Below are 25,221 nucleotides of genomic sequence, written 5' to 3'. Positions count from 1 at the left end.
TCCAGCCCTTCATCTGGGAATGATGAAATTTGTGAAACTGAGCCAGGATAAAACGAACGAATCCGTGGTTATTGAAACGATATCAATTGATGGAGAGGTCGGGGAGAAATACAATGTGAAGTGCTTCATTTCTCGCGTTTTGATTTTTCAGAGAAGCACTTGATGCATCTGCAATCGCGCGAATCCGTCGCGCAAATAGGGAAACCTTGGTCAACGGCCCCTCACCGCAACAATTGGCTTCGCGAACGATTTCCTATTCGGACGGCTCGAGCTTCAATTCCAAAAGTATTCAGAGTGTTTCTATTGGTACATGCCATCGTCACTGAAATTTATAGACGAATGGTACCTCTCTGTGTTCAACGTGCGCTCTGGTATTTTTATACCTTTCACCATTCTGCGTTCTACTGGCTTTCTCTTTCGCCATTCGTGGTTTCTTTTCAAGGATTCAGTAGCCAGATTTTTACTTGGACATGTACGATCATTTATAATTGCTTGTTAGAGTAAAGAGTCTCTCTCTCATGAAAGCAATGCTTGTTTCATATTTACTATATACTTCATTTCATCAGTCCTTCGTATATGGCATAAAAACAATTTCAATATTTTATTAGAAACAGTTAGGGAGCTTCTATTTTTTCATTTTCTATTTTCTGAATAATCAAATGAATCTTATTACAGTATATTCAGCTAATATTTTAATGAAACAAAAATAATATTTTGAAATTAAATATAAATAAATCTTTAAAATACCGTTTCTGTTTGTTGTCTAAGGTACTAATGCACGATTAAAAATGACTATACCATATTGATATTACAATGGAGAATTCCTCATCCTTAGCTTCTCAGTGTATATTGCATCAAAGCTGTTCAGAAATTTCGAAAGCATGGAGGACTATTCCAAGAATTTCCTCAATAATGAACTTCCTGGGAGAATTAAAAGCCACGGGTTCAATAATGAATTTCCACTGGTAGTATTGTACAATATTTCGTTCCTCTCAACGTTATTAAATAAGTGTTTTAAAAGTATCGCAAACCGATCCTGTTTTCATTCGATAGAAAGAATATCCTTCTTTCAGTCGTGATAAATTTAACTCGATAACAAATACCAAATCCAATTGCTTCATTAATTTCTTCTTACACTTGTCTCGAATATAAAATAAATGAATATGTTACATTTTACTGAAATTAATAAAGACAATTCTAGTCAAAAACTAAATCCAACCACGACATATTCACTATAAGCTCGCTGCTATTTCTACTGTCTCCACGACTGTCTATTCACTTTCTCTCTTTTCACAGAATAAATAGAGATATGAATCCTCATTCATTGCCTTCAAAAATCTGCCTCTACTACAATAAAAGATTCTCTGTGTAAACTCTATAAACTTGTCACCTTTAACACATTGCGATAGGTAGCGAATAATAACCAAGAAGTGTATTTCTTCTCGATATAGAAACTTCTTCAACAATTAATTCTTAGAAATCCTTTGACTTCCAATAGCCTAACAAAACTTCGGTTTCAATCGAAGTGTCATATCCTCTTTACAGCCCCTCCAATATATTGCGGTCCCACGACCTCGGGTCGCACTTAGCCGTCGGAATTCGAAGCACGAAACGGACCAGTTGCACTTGTCTAGGCGGCTGCACTTAAGTAAACTGCACTTCCTGCCTGAAACTCTCTAATAAAGGAATGCACTTAGGTTGCCCATCCTGAACGCGTCCCCACAAAGGATTCGTTGCGCCTTCGGTCGGTCCAGCTCGTCACTTTGACGCTCTTTGACGCCCCCCACTTCGCCAGAGCCTGGTAATTGTCCTGAAAACTGCCACGGCTTTTTCTCTAACAGCGGTGCCTCCTTGCGCCCCTCCCACGCCATCTGCCATCGCGCCCTCGAAAAAATGATTTAATTAAAGCGACTGAAGGGGAGCCTTTGACTTTGTTGCATCTCGTTTCTCGAGTCGGTGGCCGGCTTCCTCGAGTGTCTTTGTCTGATAATGACACTTAACCCTTGGCTGCTTGCTGGGGGAGTCGTTGCATGCTTACAGGGGTGGTGGAAGGTCGGTCGTGGACAGTGAGAGAGGTGGGGATTCTTCTGAGGTGGGTGATAGGATTTTTTGCATTGGTGGATGTTGCATAATTGATGGGGAGAAGGATTGTCAGATTTGGTATTATAGGGTAGAAGGAGAAGGGGTGAGAAAGGGGTTGGTTGGGTGTGGGAGGTGTTTTTGGATGAAATTTGAGAAGTGATTGGTAGTAGAAATGTTTGATGGAGATGAAGCTTTTTTCAGAGAATCAATTTTTTGATCATTCTTTTTAGTGGATTCAGGGTGGTTCACTAGGCCACTTGTGAAGATTTAAGAAAAATAACAACACTAGTGTTATCTCCCTACAAGCTCCCACCTCTGTATCTCAACTCATCTTCCCAAAAGCAAGACCAAATGAACCTGAAAAAACGATTCCAGTAAACAGAGAAATCCATTCATAAACCAAAACTGTCAGCCTGATTTACTGCGCCAAAATCAAATCCAGAAACCCCAACAGAATTCCTCAGTCTTCCTCTCTTCAACGAATTCAAATCGCCAAGTTAGTTCGCTCACACACTCCCCAATGTCCCAAAGAAAAGGAGACTGATCTCGATCTTCGAGACACCCTCGAGGAATTCAATTCGAACTTTATCGTGTCGCCAGCGGAACCCTCTGTCTCTCGGGGGTTTCGATCATCGACTGACCACGTCGAAGTCTCTCGATCCTCTTCGATCCTCTGCAATCCTCCTCGATCCTCCCCTTCCACGAAATCAACGCAAGATACCTCGTCGAGCACGAAATATTCAAAAGGATTTTCCCCGTGTTTGGCTCCGAGGCAAGGCATCTGATTTCGCTGGCACTGTGACCGAGGAGGATCGCAGCCTTCGGGCCGAATCGAAGCTGATAGAAGTGGAACACGAGGGACAGAGTTCTCTGCAGCCTCAGGACTCTCGTGTTTTCGAGGGGACTAGTTTTCCGGGTGATTGGAGGGCTCCTAGCTGGAAGATCGTCTTCGTGGCGATAACAGGAACTCCGATCGATGAGGATGTTCCCTGGGAATCGCCCGCGGCTTGCGAAATCTTCCTAACGAGCTGTTGTCGGAGGATCCAGTTCTCTTTACTCTGTGATCACTGTGGTCGATTGGAAGAGCTAATTCTGTGGTAGGAAATTGGACGTTAGGGTAAGATTGTTGTTAGGGTGAGCAGGTTTTATTTGGGAAGAGTGGAAAGGAGGCTCGTGGAGCTTGTTTGCGTGTTGGGGGTAGTGGTGGTTTGGTGTAAGACCTCGGTTATTGGAGCTTCGATTAAGGGAAGTGTTGCTCAGGTGAGGAGGGTTGAGTTCCTTTTTTATGGGGTTTCGTTTTCGCTTGGTGTGAATATTGATGAAATTATGAGGGTGTTTGTAAGTGACCTGTGAAGTGTGTGTATGAGACTGTGGAGTTTTAAACATTTATGGAAAGTTTCAGTCTGTAAAAAATGCAGAATATGTGTGTAATATGGAAAAGTATAGATAGAAATTCTAGAAAATAATAAATAATAGATAAAATCTTATATTATATTTAAAGGATGATACAAGTCTTTAAAATTAGGTTCCATTTCCCTAGTATTGTGTATGAAAATAGGAATTTGCAAAAACATCTGGAGTTTACTCATGAGGACATTAGACAGTAAATGATAAGGAACTTCCCAATTGGTGTTTTATCCTGGCCACATTAAACCCAATTCTTCACATTCAGAGAAGACACATTATTGCTGTTATTATTATAACAATTACTATTAATTTCAAATTAATTTAAGTATATTCTTCCACCAATTTAATATTCCTAAACCCACTAAAAAAAATTCAAATAATTCTGCCAAATAAGATATACATATACAGTGCACCCCATTACCGCCCTAGAAATTAAATATGAATATTCCAGGATTGATTAAAACCAGCTTCATCTTCAATTAATTTCAGCATTTAGTAGAAATTCCAGGAATCAGAATACAAATTAGCGATACAATTTACGACAATTTGTATTCTGATTCCTATACAATTTGTATAGCGATACAATTTAAGACAAGTATATTCTTCCACCAATTTAATATTCCTAAACCTACTAAAAAAAATTCAAATAATTCTGCCAAATAAGATACACACAGTGTACCCCATTACCACCCTAGAAATTAAATATGAATATTCCAGGATTGATTAAAACCAGCTTTGTCTCCAATTAACTTCAGCATTTAGTAGAAATTCCAGGAATCAGAATACAAATTAGCGATACAATTTCCACTCGTAGTTGAGGGTCTCTGCCTACCTTGGAGTCGAACGCCCTCCTTTCCCCAAATTCTCTCCTCGCGAGAATGTTTCGTGATCGAGAGACCTAATAACGAAAATCGCAGCTGCCTCGCGTTGCCAATTAAGGGCTACTTGAGATCGGTCCTCACGAAGCTCGAAACACAGCGGTGTGTAATTTTGATCCACGACCCATTTTCCTGCGAACTGCAACTCGCGTCGCGATGATGTTAACACGAGGGGGCTGTCGCAAATTTTGACGATGAAGGAAAACAACGTGAACAGCTTGATTTCGGAGATGGAATCGAGTTTAGAAATAGGGGCCAAAGTTTAGGGTGGATCAGAATGTTCTGAAACAGCTGTTTGGTTGGGGAGAAACATGTTTTGTTATGCAAGTGTATATATCATTGAGAACAAGTTAGTTTATAGGGATGCTTAGCACTCTGTGTATTCTACATATAAGCTGTAGATAAATAGTTAAATATTAGATGATTACCTATCTGACAACTTTGAAGTTATATTATTTAAAAGAAGGAAAAAATAATAGAAAAAAGTGGTAGCTAATTTTTTCTGGAGGAAGTAATTAAATACCAAAATATGTGATTAACAATAAGTAAAAATAAATAGAGAACAAGTTCAATTCCGACAGCTAAGAGAACTTCACTGAAAAGTGAAAATTTCAGTATTTTTTAGCATCTCTATTCAAAACTGTCACCAAGATTTTTCTAATTTGCCTTTATGCAAAAATAATTTATGCATCTTTCTGCAAAAGATCCATGAGGGGTAAAATAAAATTCAATGTAAATATCATTGCTTACTAGGAAGAAAAATGTAACCAAATGGCACTCTTTAAGGATCATAAGAATTGCAAATTTCTGTACGAGAATTACCTTATGTAAGCAATTATTATAGATAAATATATTCCAAGTAAGGATCTACAATCATCTAAGTATTCAATGAATCAAAAACTAAATAATTGAACATATTCGAAATTTCAATTTTTTCGCGATCGAATGAGAGTTTCACAATACTGTATAATTCACTGTTCTGGAAGGGGTGAGAATGGGGTGAGATCGGAAGTGGTCTGCCTCAACACGTCCAGCGTCGTTGCTTGCCGAAAGCTTTCAAAATCTCGAGCACATTCGCCAAGTGTGTCTGCCAGATTTTTAGATCTCCCGAAGAACCTCTCCCCCGAGATGCAAAACTGAGGCTGAATAGGAGGCGAATATCAGGGAACCCATTTCTGACATGAAAGAGGTTTTTGTTCCTGAGTGGAAGATGGAATTTTTGTTTATTGGGTGCTCCACTTTTGTGCCATTGACGTCTTGAGTGACTTTAACTCGTTATTGTCTGATTTATGTTACTTTCCTTCCTTAATGGTATTCTGACTTTAGAGACTTTAAGGATTATTCAAGTAATGCATCTTCTGAATATAAATATTTTTCAGAATACTATTATTATTAGTTAGTGTGTTCCTATTGTTAAAAAATAGCAGTTAGTTTCAAAAATAACTCATCAAGATTTCAATCTTTAAACTTCTAAATATTCAGGCTGATAAATAATTTAATATTCACATCTGCAATTCACAAACTTTCCATATTTGGGGTTAATGTATGGCTGATCATATTCAAGGTTTACTACTTACTGAATGTCTGATCACATTCGTAGCTTTACTACCCACTTTGTGATCGACCGTATTCAGAGTTTACTACTTACTGAATGTCTGACCATATTCGAGGATATTCTACTTTTTGCACCACTAACCCTGTTTCAACATATCACCCCATACTAAACACAATTTCTTATGTATCATACTAATCAAAGTTATTGCAGACTCGATACATTAATACCAAATTCAATAAAATTAAATAAAATATAGCATCAATCATGGACAGCATTCCTAGTAAATCTATTAATTCACTTTTAAGAATACACAATATTAGACCAAGTATCGAGTCATATTTTCTGGAAATTAAAAAACCTAGTATAACATTTAACAAAAAGAATCCAGGATGCTGCTGTTTTGTTAATAATAAAATTCCTCGAAATAGTAACACAGATGCAGGTGTAATTCTGTTAACAGGATGCGCATATTTCAGTATCTCGAGGTTGTGACGCGTGGAATTAAGGGACCCATCTCGTAGTCCATACTTTATCGAGGGGAGAGCTCCCAGCGTCTGCATATCACGAGCGCTCGGGGGCGTGTGAACTTCCAATATTATCGGGAAGACGTATCCTTTCCACGGGGCAACCCAGACACAGTTACAGCGGGATACAATGTCCTGCCATCGGGCAACTTCGTATCTCGATCGACGTTCTCCAAGAGGGCAGAGTGATTGAAAATGTCTTTTTCATGTGGCGATCTCCTTTCGATTATCCCTGTCGAGCTCTTTTCCATATCTTGCATTGGTAAATAATTCTCGGGGGGTCGTTAGGACGAAATTGTTATTGGTTCAGGCTGATGATGGTCCTTGAGAATTTCAATCTTTTGATTCTGCCAAGGCTGGGGGTTTCTAAGTGTACAGAGTGTGTTAAAAGATTTCAAGACATGGAAAGAAGACATGATATGTGAAATTGTCCTTGTGAGGATGGAGAATTAAACCCTTTCTATTGAGTTTAGATAGAACATATTTTCTGAGTTTTGAATCCTTTTTTTAAATAATCTGATTTATTTATATTTTGACTGATTTAGAGTGTCTTCAAAAAATTAACCTGCACTAGTTATTTTTAGAATATAGAAAGCTAGGATTCTCAAAAATTAAAGCATAGCCACGTCTTTTTATTAACATTCAAACACTAAGCTTCACAACATCAACTTCTTAACAAATGAATTTCTAAAAATGAGAGCCATGGAAAGAAGACATGACACGTAAAATTGTCCTTGTGAGGATAGAGAATTAAACCCCTTCTATTGAGTTTAGATAGAGCATATTTTCTGAGTTTTCAACCCTTTTTTTAAATAATCTGATTTCTTCATATTTTGACTGATTTAAAGTGTCTCCAAAAAATTAACCTGCACTAGTTATTTGTAGAATACAGAAAGCTAAGATTCTCAAAAATTAAAGCATAGTCACGTCTTTTTATTAACATTCAAACACTAAGCTTCACAAATTCAACTTCTTAACAAATGAATTTCTAAAAATGAGAGTATTATTCTTGGATTCTACTTGTCGACTAAATACAAAGCGAGTCAATAATTTGGGGTGCCTCAGAGTAAGCTTTGTTTAGCCACTCTAGCCTCACAAATTTGCTTCCCCTCTCCTGACCACGTTGTTAATAATGAATCGTAATCTCACAGGAAGTAGAGACCGTGCCAAATTGCAAGCTTACGATTAAACTCTGCACAAAGAAGGAATAGTCTTCCATCATCAAGAGCAATCCTCCCCCATCCCAGTCAGCGCGTATCTCCCCCGCGATAGAACTTCTTCACTGTCAACACCAATCGACGTTCCAATCTCTCGCGCGTCGCCTCGACGATTATCATTCTTCGTGTGCTCTACTTCATCGTCGCCGCCTGGATCCCCCTTCTCGTCAATTTTTACCATCCACGCTTCGAACACTGTCGAGGAAAATCCAACGAGGTTTCTCATTTAGTCGGCTGTCAGGTCTGCGCTTGGCCTCGCCGAACAGTAACGAATAGCCAATCTCCGTGGCGGGAATGGCGTCCTATCTGCACCACGAGTTCCTGGTCCCGCGCAGAAACACCACTTACGTGTCACTGGGATAGATCAGGAGATGACGACCTGCCGTCGACCTCGAACTGGAACGGAAGTCCTCTGGAACTGGTGTAACGATCTAGAACGACACCTCTTCCGGGGTGGCCAGAAATTGAATGCCTCCTCGGCCTCCTTTGCCCATGTGTTCCAGTTACGATCAGAAAGGTCAAACTGTGCCCTCATTGGAGGGAATTGTTTGACAAGATTCGGTGGGTGTTTTGACCTTACTTGGGGCTGAAGTGTTGGGTAGGTTGGAAGCTATTGTAGATCTCGTTTGAGTAAGTCTGGTGATTATTCCCTGCGTCTTTTGTTCTTGGTATTGATTTACTGATAGTTCTCGTACAACTTTAGGCACAATACAAGTTCTTGAGAAAATTCGTATTTCGTTTAATTGGTATAAGGTAAATAGAATTTTAGGAACCTATGTAGGTTTAAAATTCTCTTAGGATGTGTCATCTGGAATATGTCAGTGTTGTATGATAGCAATACCAAGAAAAATACATTCAACTATTTGAGAAGGATACCTACGTCTTTCCAAAGACTCTCAAGAGACTCAAGACACTTGTGTTATTAATAATACTATTTCCTCAACTATAACTAATTAATTAAACTTAAAGATTGTATTTCTCCCTGCACTCTACAGTTTCGATCTTCCTCAAAGAACGCCCCGTCGACGTCCAATTTAATCTTCGCGAATAGAACTCTCATCTGACTAGCCTCTTTCATCATTTCGAGTAAACCGGACCAACACGAACGGAGTTCATTCTCCATAAACCTTCGAAACCTCTTTTTTTTCCCCATCCCATTTGAACTCTCCACGCTTTTAGCGTACCTCCACCTTTCACACTTTCCATCTCGAATCCTGCAGTCACTATTCAAAACCGTTCGATCCAAACTACGCATTCTAGTTCCCATAAATCAATTAGACCTGGCGACGTAGCTTCAATCCGAGGCGTTATTCAGCCCCAGCATCGGGACCACGTCAAATCGAAATGGCGCGAGGTCGAGGGGATGCAAATTCGCGGCAGGTGTAATATCGATGATACCCGTCATCCTTGGCTTCGCAATCGAACGAGTAATTTCGTTGCAATTTCATTTGCGGGAGACAGCTCGCCGAGTCTCGGTTGACTGTTCCACGCGGAATTAAAACGGCGCCGATCGATGTTTTGCGCGCTTTCGAATTAGACCTCGATAATTCTGCGGTTCCATTAAGACCACGGGGATCTTCTTTAAAAATGAGACCATTTCTAGTGACCCTGCAATTTTCCTCCACGCTTTGTCTTCATTTTTACCTCGTTCTTCGCCTGGAGTCCTCATTCACGCTTATTTTTTGGAAGCAATGAGTTGAATGTATACACTCTCAAATTTGCAAGTTCTGACCAATCTATTATTCCCTTTATCTTCTCCCATTTCCCCATAGCCATGTGACTTATCTAGTTTACAAGTATGCTCAACGTAGGGTAGCCAGATGTCGGGACAAACTGTCTTCCAGTGACGTCATATAGTAGAAAAGTGGGATACCTCATGTGTCTAGTTACTTTGCCTGAGGTACTTCTTCTTATTCCACTATAATAGAGTGTAACTCTATCTATGGAATAGAATCTACATTTGAAGACATTTTGTCTCCTCAACTGGCTACCCTAAACGTAACTCAATTTCCTTTCAATCTCTATTCACAAAAGGACCACGAACACCCAAAACTGTTCGACAACTCAACGACCCAGCCCCTTGAAACTCACAGTCGAATTTCACGGCGCGCTGTGCTTCCCAATCAACGAGCGTCCCAATCTCGAGACGAGATTCCTCAGAGAGTTATCAGCTCGCATGGCGGGCATATCAGACGGGCGAGACACGGCGGGATGGCTGCCAATAAAACGGGTCTCGATCCCGGGATATTGGCAGTCGGTAGCCAATTTCCAGACGGCACGTCGCGTTAGCTCGGACGACTGCGTGAAAGGGCTCCAGCCTGCGGAGTGCAAGCTGTGAAAAAAATTCCGTGAGGGCGGAGTGGGAATTCCTCGCGCGTCATAAATCTGTCGCGTCGCGAGGCTCCTTCCGCGTGACAGATCCTCTGAAGGGATTTCTACGGTGTTCGTAAATCGAAGCAGCCAGACGTTCACGTGCTCGCTGGGAATATCCTCGGGCTGAGCTGCTCCCCTGTGACAGGTGTTCCTGAGGAGCCTTCGACAGGCGATCCCTGATCTCGGTTAAATTTCTTCCGCGACTATACCCTGGCGATGTTTTATTTGTAGCTGTAACTCCTCGCTATCCAGCGTGCTGCCACGAAATGGAATCGACACTGTTCCGCGTGGATCCTGGGGACGCGTCTAGAAAGCTTCTGGGGGAGTTAGCAAGCTGCATCTCGTGCAGGAAGAGTTCCTCCTTTTATTTATTTGATGGGGGGAGTTAGACCAATGTTTGGGTCTTGTGTTCAGCATTCATTAAGGAAGATCCTAATTTATGTTTGTGTTTAAGAAAGTGGTGCAAGTTTTATGAAGGTATTCAATATGTTTGCTGGCTCCATACTTGGGTATTCTTAGGAATCATTGTTCTGATTGACTTGACTTGTGTATCTAGACCCCAGAGCCAAAGTGTTAATTATTAAGCCAGATGAAAGAACAGAGGAGTAATGCTCCCTGGCTCTAGGGTTCAGATATGGGTCATAGGACACTTTGTGATGATTAATCAATAATGAAACAGAGCTAGGAAAAGTGTAAAGAAGATAGAACAATGTTACCAGTGTCCTTCACTCTACACATCTCAGTATTCTCTACCACTTCCAAATCAGTTGCTACTGTCATATGTTCAAGGAAACCCTGATTATATCGTGGATCCCTGATCCCCAGTCTCTCTCAATTGGTCAGCAGATCAATTAACACTGAAAAGCAATTTCCTTTCAGACTTTGCTTTAATATGAAAGCCTCAGATACCCCAAGGCATGTAAACCTGAGGCCAAGTTAATTCGAACCATGGAAGCCTAAAATCGTTCATCCTCACGAGAAGAAAAATATTAGCATAGAAGCATGCAATCAGTGGAGCCAAGATGATCGTCATCACAATGTACACATACAGTTCTGCCATGGAGCACCTCAGGGAACCAACAGTGTCTACACTATGTGGACAATCGTCTTGGACCCATTTACCTTGGACCCATGTACTTGGACCCACATACGTACTTTTTGCTATCATTTTTCTTTCCCAATCGCCAACTAGAACTAGTCCTGGTCAATAATCCTACCCCCAACTCAGAGTCATTCAGTTACCGCGACAATCAGGGCTGACTCTTACCCATGGCGAAAGCTGCAGCTGTGGGACTGATGCTGTTGGTGCTGTTGGTGTTGATGGTGCTGATGATGCTGCACTGAGTGTTGGGGCGTGGACCTGGGTGTCCCAGCAGGTGTAGGACTCCCAGGGCTGCCGATTCCCTCGAGGCCTCTTGAGAGCTTCAGCATCTCGGCGCCGAAGGCGTGAAGGGCGGACATGGCCGAGGGTGGCAGCTCGCTTTCTGGCAGCCAAAGTTCGTGGGTGTCCAGAGTTGTCAGCTCTGTGTCAGTGGAAGTGCCAGACGTGTGCTGTGGGGTGCCTCCACTGCCTCCAGAGCTTTTGCTTAGCAGGAAGCGCTTCCAGGTGCCTCGCCTGTCGAGTCCTGAGGACAAATCGTCAGATTATATTGTGGGGTTACTATTATATACTGGTGAATGATTTGTTTCTGTTCTAGGGATTGTAACTGTGGGTTGACATTGTTGTAATTGTTGGACTGCTATTATGGAATGGCACGATAATGTCACAGATTTAATTTTTTAAGTAGTGGCCATTGAAATTGTACTAGCTTATGAGTACAGAGTTGCCTCGATATAAGCTCGCTAGACATTTGGGTTCTCTTGGAAATATTCTTTCAAGTAGCTATCATTTAACAACGAGAACAGTGTTTTATTGCCTATATTTTAGTATCGCATTCAAAATGAGAAGCTTCTTTTCTGGAAAACAATTTCATAATAAAAAAGACACTTGTCAATTTTGATCTTCTTTCAGGAGACTTGTTCAAATTTTTGTAACAAAACATTGACCATTATAAGTACAAACAACTAAACTTTGACAAGAGTTGAGTCTGTTACGAGTCCCCCAATTATTTCTCTCGATCTGGTCTTAAACTTTCTCCTGCTAAACGTTTCGCAAGCGCTTCTTCAGCAACGTAAATTCAGCATTGTCGTGAGACAAAAGGCCCCAACTGGGAGGTTTGCTGTTCTCTGGGGGCCAACATTTCCGTGGCAGTGTGGCTTCGCGACTGAAACTGAGCCCGTTAAGTGGTAAACCAGAATGCATCCTCGGGCAAGCTTCCGCCACAGCGCGCAGTCTGTTCATTAAGTTTCGGTATTTACGCGCCTCTGTTGCAATCTCTGACGAATTGCCAAAATTCTCGAACTATTCGGCTACAATTTTGGGATGGTTCGTTTGCTGTGAAATAATTGGCCCTCGTTTTGAGGCTAGGTTTGGGGAACTGTCTGTAAAAACTGTTGTCTACTCTCGTTGATGCCTCTACTTTCTCTCATTATTAAAAATACTTTTTTAATAAATTTTTTCAGTAGCTAGAGTGTTAAATAAATTAGGTATTTTATTGAAAGTCATTTATTTTATATTTGGAATTTATTTGTATTGAATGAACTCGTAGAATTTTTCTCATAATTCTTAATTTCTTATTTTAAACTATATTTATATATTTATTTTTTTAAATTAGATATTTTCTTATACAAGCTACGTAGGTGTAAGTATTTTAGTAATTATGAAAGTGGTCTAAGTCCAACACAAAAAAGTATTGAATTTATCTTCAGAGATGAGTAGTCAGTAGTTAAGCTTCGAATATGGTCAGACCATCAGTCAGTAGTAAATCTTGAGTATGATCAGCCATTCACTCATCTTTTCCATTTTTAACACGGACTATTTTCCTAGTTTAATTTAATTTGGTGCAAATGGGTGAACTACAAATACCTACATATTCACTATTTTCAAAAACATTTAGTATTATGTATTTAATTCCACTTAAAAAAATTGAAAATAGAGGAAAAGTACAGAAACTACATAACGCTTCAGAACAATTCATATCAACATACATCCAGAATCAGGCAGAATTAATAATACTTTAGAAATGTCGTCCTTCAGCACAAGTTCAGACAACACAAAAAGAACCGCCAGACGAGCCACCCCATTCTCTAGAAGTTCCACAATTCCGCGAATTTCATAGCTCAGAATTTCCACTTGCTAGCACCGAGATTTCGCGAGGCGTTCCAGGACATTCACACCCAGCCGTTTCGCGTCAGTTTTAAGTCCTGGAATTAATTACTCGCCGAGCAGACAGCGTTGCAGAAATTAAGAGCGCTAGGTACCCCATAGGCCTCTGTTCCCTCCACCCCCTGATTTATTCCCATGCAAGTGTACGCCCCTTCTGCATCCGCGTGCCCCCTTGGTATCGATTAATTTGCCCCGAAACGAGTGTTCGAAAGCGGCCTTTTTAACGTACCCCGTCACGTCCGGGACCTTTGCATAATGGGCCGCGATTTGCATGTTCGGCTGCTGGCCAGCGGGGTCGCAAAATTTCTTATCGCCGCGGCGAATGGGCGTCGCTGGCTGGCAGGAGGAATAGATAAAAGGCCTCTGCGCCCATGGTGCAAGAGAAATATGTCGCGTGGGGATGCTAAGTGACGGATCGCCCCAGGAACAAGTGCTTTTTAATTCTTCCTGAACGTAAAGCTGGGTCTGCGCTATATTTTATGTGACAAAGATATGGAACTGTTTAGAAAATAGAAAAGAGATTTTAGGCATGTGTCTACATATGTGAAGGTGGGTCTACACATGTTGGGTCCACACAACATGTTACATAGCAAAATTATGTCTACAGTGCATGTTAGGGTGGGTCTGCATTATATGTCATATAACAGAGTTCTATAGCTTTTAAAATAAATTGGAAAGAGAGATGTTAGGCATATGTCACATGTGAAGGTGAGTTCACACAACATGTTACATAGCAAAATTATATCTACACATGTGAAGGTGGGTCCACACAACAAGTTACATAGTAAAGTTATGTATACAGTACATGTTAGGGTGGGTTTGCATTATATGTCATATAACAGAGTTCTATAGCTTTTAAAAAAATAGGAAAGAGAGATCTTAGGCATATGTCTACACATGTGAAGGTGGGTCCCCATAACAAGTTACATAGCAAAGTGATGTCTACAGTGCATGTTAGGGTGGGTCTGCATTATATGTCATATAACAGACTTCTATAGCTTTTACAAAAATAGGAAAGAGAGATCTTAGGCATATGTCTACACATGTGAAGGTGGGTCCACACAACATGTTACATAGCAAAGTGATGTCTACAGTGCATGTTAGGGTGGGTCTGCATTATATGTCATATAACAGAGTTCTATAGCTTTCAAAAAAAAAAAAAAAAAAAAAAAATAAGAAAGAGAGATGTTAGACTTGTGTCTACACATGTAAAGGTGGGTCTACACTATGTGTTATATAACGTTCTAGAAAATAAAGAAGGTCTTCCTTTCAATATTCCTTATCGCAAGAATTTCCATATTCTTGGATCACAGAGTCGATTAATTTCTCGTTATTTGACAATTTGCAATCTTACGAGACGCAGAAAGGAGGGATATCGTTCATTGAACGACCATGAAATCTGGCGTAATTGCAGCGGGTAGATAGGAGGTCACATGGCTGCCGTCTCGATTGCCAGTAAAATGCTGGTCGAACGATGGGAATTATAGTGTTAGGGTAATAAATCACTAGCAAATTTCAGGGGAAGAATCGTTTAGTGAATAAGACGGTTTTAGTCTTTTTCTTCACTTTTCTTTTTCTGGGAGGAAGGTAGAAATTTCCACGATTTGTAATTGTCATGCAATTTCCATGTAATCGTTAGGGTCGTGGCATTTGATGTTCGAATGTCTTCTTTAACCCTTTTAGGGATTCAATTTGAATCGAAGTCTTTCATTTACCAACAGCTAGCTCAAATCTATTATTATTAAAGCCTGTCATACATCCCTAATTTTTTTAAGATTCATCTATAAAATTAAAATTGTATCATTCGACTCAGAAAATTTATGAATTTATATATGAGAAAGGTATAAAATTAGAAAGGTAAAACAAAGGTATTTAAAAAGTTTAATTTTTAGAAATATCTACTCCCTATTCATTATTTATTTAATTCCATAGAAATCGTTTAAATCAAATATTAAATTATAAATAATGTGGTATATAATTTATGCTTCAATATGTTAGTATCATTAGATATTTATTAATCAATTGCAGTATTTGTGTGTAGCAATTTGTATAATCATTTAGCCTAATTATTCACTCTTCCTTTATTGATTGCGCACGATACATAGAGGATTCAAATTACAAGTTTGACAGTCACACTCATTATCATTACCTAACACGAAAATTTGCCCCGCATCACCGCATTAATTTGTATTCCGACCAGATGCACTTTGTTACTGGAAATCGTATTATTATTAACATGTTCTAGTTGGTCACTTTAATTAGCTGTGATTGCAATTCGAATAAGTAATTATTTCAGTTCCTTTAATTATTTATCATTTAGGTAATATCGCAAATATTCACAATTTACTATTCAAACAAGTATGTTCATTTATTTATTTAAGTATTCTGTATATAAATTATATTTACTCATAGTTTATAGGTATTTATTGAATATATCTTCGCCTGCCAAATAATCAAATATGATTTTGTTATTTTAGGTAGCACAATTATTAGTTTGAAATTCAGTTCTTAAAATTAAATAAATTAATTATAAATGGAATTATTACTTACTCTAAATCTAAATTAATAATATTTCGAGTGTGCCCAAATCTAGCTTCGAGAATATTAATCTAGGTATTTAATGAAGAAGTTGTCAAAAGACGCAGAAAAAAAAAGAAATTCTTTTCTCAAAGTTCTACATAATACATCACTATCTTTCAATATAAACTCGCTAGTTAAAGCCAATCAGGAGCTCATATAGTGTAGCAAACTCGCCTCTAAAATCAACTAGCACACAATTAATTCGAATTTGTCTCCTCACAACCTATTACTAAATAAAATAAACACAATATTGTTTCGATATTAACTCGCTAATACACTCACTGTTCTCTTAAACTTTATACTTCACCATTACCTAGCTCCAGCTTATGCCAAGAGAAATCCAAGTATCTAACACGCAAACTGATATTAAAATCGAGTTTCCCACATTCTATGCTCTCCTAGCTAATTTTAAATCCCAATTTTCTATCGAAATAACACAGTATTTCCAAGAAAATCTAACTGCTTCCTCGAGCTCGTATCGAGGCAAACTTGTACCGCCACCTTATCAAAGCCCCAAACTGAAACTTCGTTCCCCTATTAAAAGACAAATCGACTTCAGCTCCTGGACGTTATCGCGACACCAATGTGTCGCCTTTCGTTCCATCGCTGCCGTCCACGAGAAACGGGACCCACTTCCGTGTCAGGATCGTTTTTCAACAGCAGAGTCGCGACAAAGCGACCAGACAATTCCTGCCAGGCCGAGCCGATCGATCGCCAGGATTATTGGGTTTCGCGGGGCTGGACGACGTCTGTCAGAAAGGACGACGTCCTCCTGAGCTCCTTCGAGCGATCTTTCGATCGACGTGGTGGAAATGAAACGATCAGGGCTAATAATAGCGTGGCCAATGACCCAGAGCAGCGGTAGACATGTGTCTGATCCCAGACGTTCGATTTGACGAAACGCTGACAGAGTGAGATGGGTTTGGTGTAATAAAATGTCATCGGTGATTTTGTTCTGAATTTAAATTATCACTTTGTGGAGGATTGTACTAGCTTGATATTTTATGGCTTTTTTAAGGTGTTTGTTAGTTGCTTTGATCTATGTGAAAAGTGGGATTTGGTTGAATTAATGGTGGATGAAGGAAAGTTTATTTTTGTGAGAGATTTATTTAAATATGTTGTTAGTCAGTGTTAAAAGAATATTCGTTCTAGGTATTGAATTTTTTTACTGTGATAACATTTACGTTTTAGGCAGGTTTGAGTTTGGGAACATGGATTGTTGAAAACTCAGTCACAGACTTGTATAAAAGGTTATGAAGATTTAAGAATTTGTGAATATTATTTTCTTGTAGGTTTTGAGAAAATTTGATGATATTTATTTGTGATTTATTAATCAGAAAATAGCAAGGATAATATGTGCACTTTAAATACCTATACTACACTCTAAAAGAAACTCTGAAGTTACTTAGGAATTGTAAGATTAGAAATTCAGGAACACTGTTCTTACAGAATTTAAAGGTAGCATAAAAAAGCTGAAATTCACACTTTAATAATATTCCTCTCGTCAAATATCCAGAAATTCAGGGACAATATTCTTCCACAATCTAATCACAAAATAATAAAAGTAATACATACACTTAAATAAACTTCACTTTTCAAGCTTCCAGGAATATAGTGACACTAGTATTCTTTCAGAATCTAATCACCAAGTGTTACACTATAAGCACTTGCACTTGCTAAAAACCCAGCAATTCCAAACCCTCACTCTCCCACCTCTGAATCACAACTAGCCACAGCAAGACTGCTCCCTGTCAGTAAACCCCAGCCCCACACCCTCTCCAAGAATCCCAAACCATAAACACACTGCTCTTCCATAATCCCCTTCCCAAATGACAAAACAAATACATTTCCCCTACCAGACCCACGACCCTCACCCCACCACTCCAGAATCACATTCCACCAACCACTACCCCAATCATGAACCCTTGTCAACCCTCGATCCCTTCCTACCACCTGATAGAGCTTAACCCTTTCATTGCTGCATCTGACGAAAGTGTCGCGTACGCACAGAACACTCTATCATTATTACATCTATACACGTCCATAGCTCTCGTAGCAGAACTTCTATACACACTCATAGGAACGAAAGAGCTAAAGGATGATGGTAAAAGTGTCGAAAAGAAAAGAAAGAACGAGAAAAAGAGTCTCAAATGCGATAGTACACGTCCCCAGGGTTCTTATCACTAATGTAACAGGTCAGTGTACCTGTTAATTCACTAACCTCCCGATGGTGTGCCTTGCGGGCCACCCAGCCATCCGGAGGACCAACCTGTAGTTCCCCCGATGTTCTGCCGCTGCTCTGCCAGCAGCCTGACCGTCAACGCGTACGTAAGCAGCATCACGCCCAGCGGTATGTAAAAGCAGATTATGCTGCCGATCAGCTTGTACAGCGGGTCTGGTATCTGGCATGCACCGTCGACCAGCACAGAGTCGTCCTCCTGCAACACGTCCAAACAGGATTATGCACTTAGCGTTACGACGTGGACGGCGTTCGATGCGCGATTTTTCATGACGATATTAACGCTTTGATGGCCAGTATGGCTTAGTGGCGATTCGAGTCTTTCAGCCGTGAGTTCGTTTCGGTTCACGTTGAGTCTGGATGGATCAGTTGGCACTGTTAGGGAGTTTTCAGTGGAAATAGGGGAGGTGTAACACAGGAGTGTGGAATAGGGATTTTAGTCCAGTTGTTTGCTAATATTATTGTTAGGTTTATTGGGAGTGAGATGAGGAACTGATAGTGGAGTGTTCTTGGAATCTCAGGTCTGTGCTGGTTTTTGATCGTGTTCATGTGAGGGAGCATTGAGCAGTAGATTGTGGATCTTTGTGCATTTGTGGGAAAGGTTAGTGTTCGAAAAAGTACAGGTTTTATATGAATTAGTGAGATAAATATCGTATCTGGACCCTTGAGCTAAAGTGTCTTAGGTCTTTGTGTCCTCTGTGTGATATTAGTTTTGTGGTTATTGAAAAATGGCTAATTTTAGACTTGCAGTGTTCTTTAACCTACCGATTCATATAATATGCAAGAATTTACGAAATACCGAAAGCTGAATATATTTTATAATATTTGGAGGGTGAAGGGCTTGAGAAGTTTCAAGAGTTAATGAAGGAAAACTTGGGAAGATAGGAAGAAGGTAGGTTCACCTGATAGAGGAATTTTTCTGAACCTCTGATTTTTAGGATTCTTGACTACCATTACCACTTGCTAGTAATAACTCTCAACCAGTTCTTGATATTTAATTCTTTTAGATTTTCTATTTTCAAGATGGCCAACAAGAAACTAATTTTGGAATCTCTGTAACTCTCAAACACATGACAAGTTCACCTATTCAAGAAAAACCAAGAAATGATCCACTCTGTACCAGAAATACTACCACTGTAAACTATAACCTGTCACTCTTATAAAAGCTACTCAGGATAGGATCCATCGACAGTCCTAGCAACTCTAATTAAAGTTCTCATTAAGAATTTGTCCTTCAAGCCAAACGCCAGTACTCTAACAGACATCTGCTTGTCTGTTTTAGGACACCAGAACAGTGTCCCAGTGTGGTGTCCCTGTTAGCAGAAAGTTACAATCCTCACGTGAGATATGGCGCAGCAATGGCTCTTGGAATCGCGTGCGCTGGCACAGGCTTGAAGGAGGCTATAGCTCTACTGGACCCAATGACAAATGACCCAGTGAACTTCGTTCGCCAGGGCGCCCTCATCGCTTCTGCGATGATCTTGATCCAACAAACGGAATCGACCTGTCCCCGCGTGAAAGACTTCAGAGCACTCTATGCTAAGGTCATCGTGGACAAGCATGAGGATGTCATGGCGAAGTTTGGCGCTATTCTGGCACAGGGTATCATCGACGCTGGTAAGTTTTTACTGAGATACTTAACAATATTTTTCTTAAAAAAGGCTCTGCTGAAGCCAGCTGATATCGATGAGAACAGAGTATGGATGAAGAAACCTTTAATATTATTCCAGGACTTGTTTTCCTTTATGGAAGTAGAAGCAATACATTGACGAAGTTATTTTCTTATTATTATTATTACAGTCTGTTTTATGATTTTGTTCTTCCAAGTGTCCAGTTTTCATGTATCCATCTCCCTCTGTGTCGTATATATCTGTTCTCATTTTATTTTCTACCTCTTCTCATCTAATTCTCAAAAGGCCAGTCCCTCAATCACCTGACCAGCGTTTTAATAGCCAAACCAGAACCGAATACAACGTCATCAAGCAGAGGTTTAATGACTGTTACAGGTGGCCGTAACGTAACAGTGTCCCTCCAGTCGAGGACAGGACACACCAACATGCTGGCAGTGGTCGGTGCCCTGGTGTTCACCCAATATTGGTACTGGTTCCCTCTATCGCTGTGCTTGGCCCTCGCCTTCACTCCGACTTGTCTAATCGCCCTGAACGCTCAGCTGAAAATGCCCAAGCTGGAGCTTCGCTCCAACGCTCGGCCAAGTGTGTACGCTTATCCAGCACCCTTGGAGGAGAAGAAGCGAGAGGAACGAGAGAAAGTGACGACAGCTGTGCTGAGTATCGCGGCCAGGGCGCGTCGACGCGAATCCGAGAGGCGTGCCCGTGACTCCCACGAGAAGATGGAAGTGGTTAGTTCGAGGAGTACCTCTAAACTTTGGCATCCCCTTTTCTAAGCTCTCGCTGGTCCAAGTGCTCAGTGGGAACTTTGGTTAGGCAACTGCTGTTGAGAGCAGTTGCGTTTGGATCTCGAGGGGACTATAGGATTTATCACTTGGGATAGTAAAGAGTTGTAAAGAGTCCCAGTATGATTCTGTTAGGTCTGGGTTGGGATCACCAAGTGATTTACTAGGTCCAAATAAGCCAATCTATTTGGAAATAATTATAGAATCGAGTGAGATGCATTTTTGTTATAGTCTGAATTGGTTACATCTATTAATGCATAGATGTTTGTAGTTTTTGAAGGATTTGCTCCACTTACTCATGTTGTTTCACTGCCAATACTTGAATCCTTGAGTTGAAGAATCGTCCCAGTCCAAAACCATCCATTTTTAAATAATCTCAGAACCGTACCAAAGTGTCCTAAGTCCCACAGAATACAATTGAACTTAATATATTCTAACTCTCTGGAGCAGAACTACCTTTTTGCACCAAAAATATCTGAAACTGTGGTTCTTGGACTCCTGCTGTTCTCCAACTCATTGATTTATTCAACTCCACATCCAAGACCTGGATAGTCCCAAAGCTAGCCCAGCACTCGGTAACTTCGCGTTCCCATTAAAGCTAACGATGGTGTCCCCTAACGCGATCGTTCCCTGAGCGACTGGGAAGACGATTCTCTCGGGCACAATGATCGATCGAGTGCCGAGCTGCTCTCTCCCAGTTCATTTCCGACGGTTAATTTTTAATCACAGGACCCGCCAGAGACGAAGGAGACTGTCGAGGTGAAGGAGTCGCTGCCAAAGGAGAAAGAGGATAAGAAGAAGGACAAGGAGGAGAAGGAGACGAAGGAGACGAAGGAGACGAAGGAGACGAAGGAAACGAAGGAGACGAAAGACACCAAAGAGAAGGTCGAGAAGAAGGGCAAGGACGATGGTGAGAAAGGAGAGAAGGATAAGAAGGAGGCTGAGCCGAACTTCGAGATACTACAGAATCCAGCGCGCGTTTTGAGGCAGCAGCTGAAGGTGATACAGCTAGCAGAGAGTAGTAACTACGTTCCTGTGAAGGACATTCAGATTGGCGGCATTATTATGGTGAAGCACACAAAGCCAGGTGCCAAGGAAGAGCTTGTGGAGCCAGTGGCTGGTAAGTTAGTTTCTTGAGACGACAGTGGCTGTGTTATGAGGGTCAGCTGAGAATAGTGATGGGTATTAGAGTGTTGTCTGGGATACTAGCTTGATGGTACACTTCTGTTTTCGTGACAGTATGGTAAGATCTCGAGTAACCCTTTAAGGTCTTAAGATGCTTTACAGCACTGCTATTAAAGTGGTACTTTAATCAATATTCCAAAGAATGGAGAACGAAAAGAGTCTAGAAATGAAGAACAGTGAGAAAAATACTTCATAAACGTCTCAGTGCTTTCTGTCCTCTTCTGCAAGTGCAGTAACATTAAGTTTTAAGCTACCTTTTTATATTACAGTTTCTTTTCTCACTGTGCTTGGTTTCTTAAGTACTTCACTCATATTTTACATAACAGTGAGCTTAAGAAACTGCTGGAATATTATCAGTGAGGTAGTCTTAAATACTGTGACCATGCCATATCAGTGAAGGGTTAAACGGAGCTTCCTGTTTCATCTTAGTTAGACAAACTCTATCCCCATCTCCTGTGCCATTGGCACGCGGAATACAATACTGATCCCCGTGTTTCAGCTTTTGGACCAAAGCCTGACGAGGAGAAGGAGGCGGATCCCCCAGAGCCGTTTGAGTACACTGAGAATTGAAGAGCTCGTGGGTCACTGAAAATCTCGTCGTGGCTCTGTCATCATAACGGATATCATCTGTCCATGTAAACACACGTATAGTTCGCAAGCTGTAAGAGAGTCAGGGAGAAAGGGACAGCGATAACTTATTTTTTATTTTCATATCTTTAAAGGCTCAAACTCTACTTTCCAGCTGCTACTCCCCGTTTTATTAAAATTTAATAAATATATTATTTGCTCTGACCGTTTAATGAGTGTACTTTTTTATTAAAGCCCTCTCGTTCCTGTAGATCAGGTCTACTCATTATCGGCTGGTTCATTTGGAAGCTGGAGTGCTCCTTGTGGTTGCCAGAGTCGAATGTCTCTAATCTCCCAGGGTCAATGATAATGTCATAGAAATTGAACAGCTGGATTATAAATAATATTGTTGTCTTTTTATAGTACCATAAGCTCACAGTATAAGTATTATGCATTTTAAATAAATTAAGTACCGAAGAATCTTTTATTAGTTTCTTTATTTTTCATATCTGTGTTCCTTCGTTCATGTAGACGTTGTTAAATCAAAGTTGGATATAATTTCCTAAGTTTAAGGTAAGTAAATTTACATTGCTAAACACACAATTTTAGGAATAATAAATAATTTATGAGTTCATTGCTGAAACGGTTCTCATAAAACATAAAGAGATACTATAGGAACTTTACTTCTTTTTTTATACATATATTCAGACTATTTATCATATTATATTCAATGTGCTACAAAATAGACGTGTAAAGAATTTTAGGAGGTGATTATATATTTCAAACTAGGACTAAAATGAAGAATCACAAAATTATGTTCAAGACTTCATTCCCAAGATATCAATTATTCAAAATTTACAGAAAGTTTATCCAACATTTACTCACTCATTCTACTAACATCTCTACGTCTGACCTAGCTGAATCATTTCGTCAGTAGAATAAGTCTCCAAGTCAGACAAGCTTCAAACAAATTTTACGTGTGTGTAAAAAATATATATGTGTAAAAAAATTTTTTTTTTAAATTAAATGTTTGGGGTTGTGGATTCCCACCAAGACATCACGTGTCTCACCTTCGAGTACATCAGACTGAGTGGCAGGCTCATGGCGATGCTGAGGATCCACACTATAATGATCTTCAGGATGACCCTACGTCGGGTCTTGTTGCGACCAAACTTCATGGGGTAACGCAGACTGAGGTATCGGTCGACGCTTATGGTGCACAGGTGCATTATGCTCGCTGTGCAGAACAGCACGTCCAGGCAAATCCAGACGAGGCAGTAGACCGACGGCAGGGGGAAATATCCTGAAACGAAAACAACTGCTGTAGTGTGAAATAATGAGCATAAATTGGTGTACACTACAGGTTATATGACAAAATTATATAATATGTAGAGTAGATCCACCATATGATTTCTCAAAAATTGGAAGCTTTCATTAATCTATGTATTGACAGATAAATGATGAATTTTATTTAAGATAATGTTGTTTTTTAATTATTAGCATAGACACCTTTTCTGTTTTCTAAAATGTTGTATAATGTGTAGTGTAGATCCACTGTATGATTTTTTAAAAATTGGAAGCTTTCATTGGTCTAGATGTTAAAAGATGAATGATGAATTTGATTTAAGATAATTTTCATTTTAAGCTAGTAGCATTGAAATTACATAAAAATTAATAAAGTCGTAGTTCTATGTGTTTCAAAGTAATATTTCAGAAGAATCTAAACAAAATAAGAATTCCTAGTTTATACAAATTTTTTTTGAATAAACTTTTCAATCCAGCTAATATTACAACAATTGTAGATAAACAATAGAATAATCTCCTATTTTCTCTGAAGCTGTTTCTGTATCAGGCAAGTAGATAAGTAGAAGTGCCTCGTGCGCGACCAGACATGGGTAAATAACGCTTTGAGTGCGTTTAATATTACCTTTCAAAGTGGGCTGCAAATATACGATCTGTAAATGTGCAGTCTTCTATATGGAACACAATATTGGACTTTTATTTTCTCAGAAATTTATTTCACTTTTCTCCTGAGAAAGATTTTATGCTTGATCATAATACAATAGTTTCCAGGATATTCGATTAATCACACGTAGACATCTTTATTTATTTTAATGTTTCTAAACGTTTAGAAACTAGACTTAGCAAGTTAGTCGAAAAAACATTTTTTTGGTAATTCCTAATTTATTTCGTATTTTCTCTTTTTTAATAGAAAACACAGCTATATGCAACTCTGACGCTGTTATGACGTAAAGAGAACATGTTTGTTCTTTGCTATGAACGAGACACATAGTGCCTACGAAGCCTTGTAACTTAAATGTGCATGACAGATGCTTTCTATTAGATAGCAGCGTCACGCTTTTATATAATTTGTGCAAAAAATGGGAGCAAGGAAATACTGTTGAAAAATACCAATGACTTAAATTAAATACTTGTATTCCATTTGTGAAAGTACCTTGAGGAAATATTCGAAAATTTTTGAGCTTGGTAATTTGAAAAATGAAGAATTTGAAGACATAAATAATCAGAAATTTCAATCAAAGAAATGCAAATTTCAGAATTTGAAAATTTGAAATTTTTGAAGATCTGCACACTGCAGAAATTGAAGACACAAAATAGAAATATGAAAATTTAGTAAATACAAATTTTCAATATGGGGGAATTTGAATATTTGAAAATATGAGTAATAACAAATTTCAAAATTCGAGAAATTGAAGCTTTACAGATTTGAAAATTAGAAAATATAAAGAATTAAGAATCTCATAAATTTGAGCAAATAGAAATACAGAAATTGGACACTTGAAGATTACAAATTTAAATATCTAGAATTTAATAATTGAAAAGAGTGGAATCTAAAACATTTGAGAGATACAAAAATTAGAAATTAATAATTCCCTAAGCTTGTCAGACCCAGCTATTACCAATTATCTCTCTAT

At 39.4% G+C, this 25,221-nt stretch overlaps 2 protein-coding genes across 3 annotated transcripts in view; one reads left to right on the top strand and one right to left on the bottom strand.

Annotated features, from left to right (window-relative positions):
• The window catches only part of Rpn2 (Regulatory particle non-ATPase 2), a 110,466-nt gene extending 87,707 nt beyond the window's left edge, over positions 1–22,759 (top strand). For both annotated transcript variants that reach the window (XM_076391373.1, XM_076391374.1), the window contains 4 exons: positions 19,403–19,737; positions 20,127–20,479; positions 21,263–21,653; positions 22,218–22,759. In XM_076391373.1, coding sequence (XP_076247488.1) covers positions 19,403–19,737; positions 20,127–20,479; positions 21,263–21,653; positions 22,218–22,288 — 1,150 coding nt within the window. In that variant the 3' untranslated portion in view covers positions 22,289–22,759. The remainder of the gene's footprint in view (positions 1–19,402; positions 19,738–20,126; positions 20,480–21,262; positions 21,654–22,217) is intronic.
• Positions 1–25,221, bottom strand: part of 5-ht2b (5-hydroxytryptamine receptor 2B) — a 99,875-nt gene that overhangs the window by 5,586 nt on the left and 69,068 nt on the right. Inside the window, exons 2-4 of the mRNA XM_076391375.1 lie at positions 23,356–23,588; positions 18,103–18,319; positions 11,304–11,661 (exon numbers count right to left, since the gene is read on the bottom strand). Of these exons, the coding sequence (XP_076247490.1) occupies positions 11,304–11,661; positions 18,103–18,319; positions 23,356–23,588 (808 nt within the window). The remainder of the gene's footprint in view (positions 1–11,303; positions 11,662–18,102; positions 18,320–23,355; positions 23,589–25,221) is intronic.

The sequence above is a fragment of the Calliopsis andreniformis genome, unplaced genomic scaffold (genome assembly GCF_051401765.1).
Source record: "Calliopsis andreniformis isolate RMS-2024a unplaced genomic scaffold, iyCalAndr_principal scaffold0022, whole genome shotgun sequence".
NCBI classification, from domain to species: Eukaryota; Metazoa; Arthropoda; class Insecta; order Hymenoptera; family Andrenidae; genus Calliopsis; species Calliopsis andreniformis.
The sequence above is the reverse complement of the archived record's forward strand: the minus strand, read 5'-3'. Positions and strand labels throughout refer to the sequence as shown.